The sequence below is a fragment of the Carex rostrata genome, chromosome 2, assembly GCF_964058835.1.
Source record: "Carex rostrata chromosome 2, lpCarRost1.2, whole genome shotgun sequence".
Taxonomy (NCBI): domain Eukaryota; kingdom Viridiplantae; phylum Streptophyta; class Magnoliopsida; order Poales; family Cyperaceae; genus Carex; species Carex rostrata.
In genome coordinates this window covers 11,389,826-11,393,873 of record NC_135919.1, presented here as the reverse complement: position 1 = coordinate 11,393,873, position 4,048 = coordinate 11,389,826, and the positions used below count along the sequence as shown (strand labels likewise).

The 4,048-nt window shown below is 41.8% G+C and overlaps 1 protein-coding gene across 1 annotated transcript; it reads right to left on the bottom strand.

The window, feature by feature from the left end:
- Window positions 1-233: 233 nt before the first annotated feature.
- LOC144574787 (ethylene-responsive transcription factor 11-like) lies at window positions 234-1,657 on the bottom strand. The gene is made up of 2 exons (XM_078324856.1): window positions 468-1,657; window positions 234-417 (listed from the first exon to the last, which is right to left on the bottom strand). Exon 1 carries the CDS (start codon window positions 1,302-1,304, stop codon window positions 582-584), a length of 723 nt encoding a protein of 240 aa, XP_078180982.1. The 5' UTR covers window positions 1,305-1,657; the 3' UTR covers window positions 234-417; window positions 468-581.
- Window positions 1,658-4,048: the final 2,391 nt, after the last annotated feature.

The window sequence follows — 4,048 nt, the reverse complement described above, 5'->3', positions numbered from 1 at the left end:
CATCTCACTATCTTCAGTCTTCACATGCTGTCTCTCCACCTAATCTTTTTTTTTTTTACCATTTTTTAGTTAGCACGTGGCGATGATAGTCCACACAAACCTTGAAACGTGTTCACTTACGATGTCACTTGGAAAATTCCATTGCCAACTCTGGCAAGTACTCCCCATTAATTAACAATAATTACATTATCGTTCTAGGACTTCACTAGCTAGCCTTTGTTTACATCTCAAGATAAGCCAAAAAATATATAATTTTTTAATTCATTCGAAAAATATCAAACCAAAAAAAAAATATCTCACAACTTCTGTGACACGCAAAGCCGCCTCCAAGGCTCCAACTTCTTTTCACTCCGTACACATGCGTGAACTCAACCATACATTTTATTCTCATAACATAGAAAGGAAAAAAAAAAAAACCTCTCTTAAGTCTTAACTAACAATAATTAGTTAAGTAATAATTTAGGTACTAATTACTAAACTTTCAAAAATATCTCAAAAATAGCCCAAAAAATATATTCCAAAATTGGGATAAACCACTCATCAAAAATCCCTCAGGGACAGAATCGTCATTCTACTACCAGCTAAAGCGTTGCAATTCCTGGCGGTAGACTGAAAAACTCGGCATCGATTTCCCCAAAATCCTCTTCAAACAATCGCCGCGGCGGTGGCGGTAAGTACACCTCCGGCCAGCCGACTTGCGGCAAATCAAACCCCACCAACCCGAACTCAAAATCCTCCATCAAATCAAACTCTATACCTTCAGATCTCAACACTGAAGTCGGCGATGGTATTCCAATTTTCTCATCAGACTCTGTTACAGAAGGGGTACTAGATTGCTGCGTAACCTTTTCTTTTCTTTCTTTTGAGGGGAAATTTGTTATGGCTTTGGAACCATTGATTCGAATTGCAGCCAAGTCGTACACAGCTGCTGCCTCTTCAGCGGTGTCAAAGGTGCCGAGCCAGAGCCGCTTCCGTTGTGTGGGGTCCCTTATCTCGGCAGCAAACCGGCCCCATGGCCGCCTCCTCACCCCTCGGTACCTTTTAATACCATCTCCTTTTGCCACCTCAGTACTTAGAACTTGTCTTATGCTCTTGGTACGCCGCCTCTCGCATTTTTTGGATGATTGAATTGGCAACTCCTGATGGAGATTGATGCATATCTCTTTCACGTGCCGTCGCACACGTGTGGAGCCCTCATCACTTGACGAATCAGTTGCGTCGGCATCTGACACTATGATTCTTATTGTTTTTCTGTGGCTAACCGGTTTTCTAGTACCGGACAAGCTTGAGCTGAGAGAACTCATGGTTCTTTCCCTCACAAATCAATTCTCCGGGGGCAGAGGCGGAGGTGTTGGTCTATGGCTCGGACTGTGCACCAGCCACAGTCAGAGATGCAACTGAGATGAAGAATTTCATTACCATGGAAAAGCAAAAAAAGAAAAAAGAGGAAAAAGGAGAATAATTGTGGAGATAGGGTTTTAGATAAGGGTTTAAAAGTATCTCAGGGAGGAGAGGAGGAGAAGAGAACAGATTTTTGAATATATTATCTATTTAAATTATAAAATCTCAATTTGAAGGGATTTCAAATAGAGTGGTAAAAAAAGGGGACCAGAGAGAGAGAGAGAGAGAGGAGGAGGAGGAGATTCAGGAAGCACAAACGAAAGAATCGTGAAGAGGCGAGGGGTTATTTAAAGGTAAGGTAAGAACTGTGCTCTCTGTGTGTAATGACTTAATGGTGTCGGCTTTTTTACCACTTTACCCCCCGGTCCAGCTGTCTCCACTGACTTCTGCTCTATCACAGGCGTTTTCTCCAGTTGCCCTTGACTGGCATCACAGATTATTGCCTCTTATAATACTAGCAAAGTAGGAACGGCCATTTTTATTAATATCCCTAAAATAAATTGAAATTTTAAAAATGTCCCTGCTCACAAATTTTTTTTTTAAATGCCCTGACCGTCTGGGTCCAGGGCGGCCCAAAATATCCAGTGAGGCGTCACAGGGCCGGGCGGCCCATACCACAAGTGAGGCGCCACCCCCTGGGGCGCCCCATGGTATTTTTTTTTTTTTTTGAGATGTTAGTATTTTGATTTGAATAATTTTGTAAAAAAAAAGTTTTCTTATTTAGAGTGTGCCAAAAAATAAAATATTTGATATATTTACGAAGTTATGTCGTAAATTTTTATAACTTTAATTTTTTTTTTTTTTTTTTTTTGGTGAACTTTGATTTTATTTGTCAGTTGGATATCACAAGTCTAAATATAACACTAATAAGGACTTGGCCTTTATTATGGTTTTTATAATATATGTATAATATACACATATACACATATACATATACATAAGCAAAATAGCAAGTTTATCTGCCACCACGTCTGAATAAACCTAACAAACGACTACTTTTTCTGGTACCAGTGGCAGGTGCGGCATTACTTGTAGAGGCTTGTCTACTATATGATTGGCTTACAGGAGGAGGGGGTTGTGTTCTACCGGTTGCTTCAGCAACAACTCTGGCATTTTCTCTTTCGTTGTGTTCGTTTATTGCATCTGAATATAACAATGCAATTCAGTTAGTAATATAATTAAAGCATAAATAAATTTTGTACAATTCTACGTACCTGCCCTGCGCCTGTCGGAAACAGAACGGCGAGCCCGATTTCCCGACGGTCGCCTACCACCCATCTCATCCATGGTCATTACAATACGCTTGTGTCTCCTCCTGCCCTTTCTTATCCATCCTTCTGAAGGGAGTATTCTATCACCGACATATGCAGGCCACTCATGCTGATCGGGATAAGAATGGAAAGATCCACCCCAAGTGGAAGCAAGGTAATCGGTACGGTACATGTCAGCAACATAGTGATCCTCACAGTAGTTCCTCACTCGGCATACCGCCATCACGTGACTGCAGGGTATGTGACTTAGCTGAGGTCCTTGGCATGTACAGGTTACCGCCCTGGCATCTCCGAATTTAACCACGTACTTGCAAGCCCTCTTGACAAACGCCATAGTGTCGTCTAGTTTACAGCTGGTAGGAACGTACTCATTTGGATTTTGCACTTCGAATTCTGTTCCATCATTACCCATCGGGATCACGGTCATAGTTGCACCTTTGTCCCTGTGTCATCTTAGTTTCTCCTCCACCCTTGTTGAAAATGACTGGTTCATCCTTATTAATTATGCGGCCTTAGCACGTCGTTCCTGAAACCAGGCATTTAACTTGTAGAATGTGTCCTCTACAACTGCAGCCACAGGCAACATCCGGCTCTGCTTGAATACTGCATTCAGCGACTCGGATCCGTTGGTGGTCATAATTCCCCAACGCCAACCTCCATCCCGGGATTGATATATTTTCTCGTATGCTGGATCTTCGTTGACATCTCGGGGATTATTTTTGCCCACCTTCATTAAGTAGAGATTCGCCTTTGGCATGTACTACATAGAAAATAAGGAAATAGAATAATGTAAGTAAACAATTGTAGTAAAAAAAAATTGTTTTCTTAAAGTACAATAATATATGTAAACAATTGAAATACATGTACCTTTGCAAAACTGCTAGTCATCTCTACCACCCTTCTCGGCTTTTTCTTTCTGCAATTCCATCTAAATGTATCAGTAACCCACGTGTCGCCCCTGTTGCCTTGGAAAGGTTCTCCGCAACGTGTTGCATACACAACCTGTGCACACACTGGCCAGTACGTGTTGACCAACCGTAATCTTCATGATTAAAAACATATTTTATTCCTTTGTGCTGGTCTGATATCACACAGAAAAACTTCCCTTCCCCAATCACCCGTCTTCTTAAAAACTGCATAAAGAATCCCCAGTTCTCGCCGTCCTCTTTATGAACAATTGCAAACGCCAAAGGCAACAGCTGGTTCTCAGCATCATATGCGCATGCTATGAGTAGCCTCCCCTCGTAACGGCCAGACATGAAGCATGCATCAATGCTGATAACGGGTCTGATGTATGGCACAGCTTGGATACAAGCACCAAAAGCCCATGCTATGCCCTTGAATTGTTTAGCTCCCTCTATTAGTACTCCATCTTT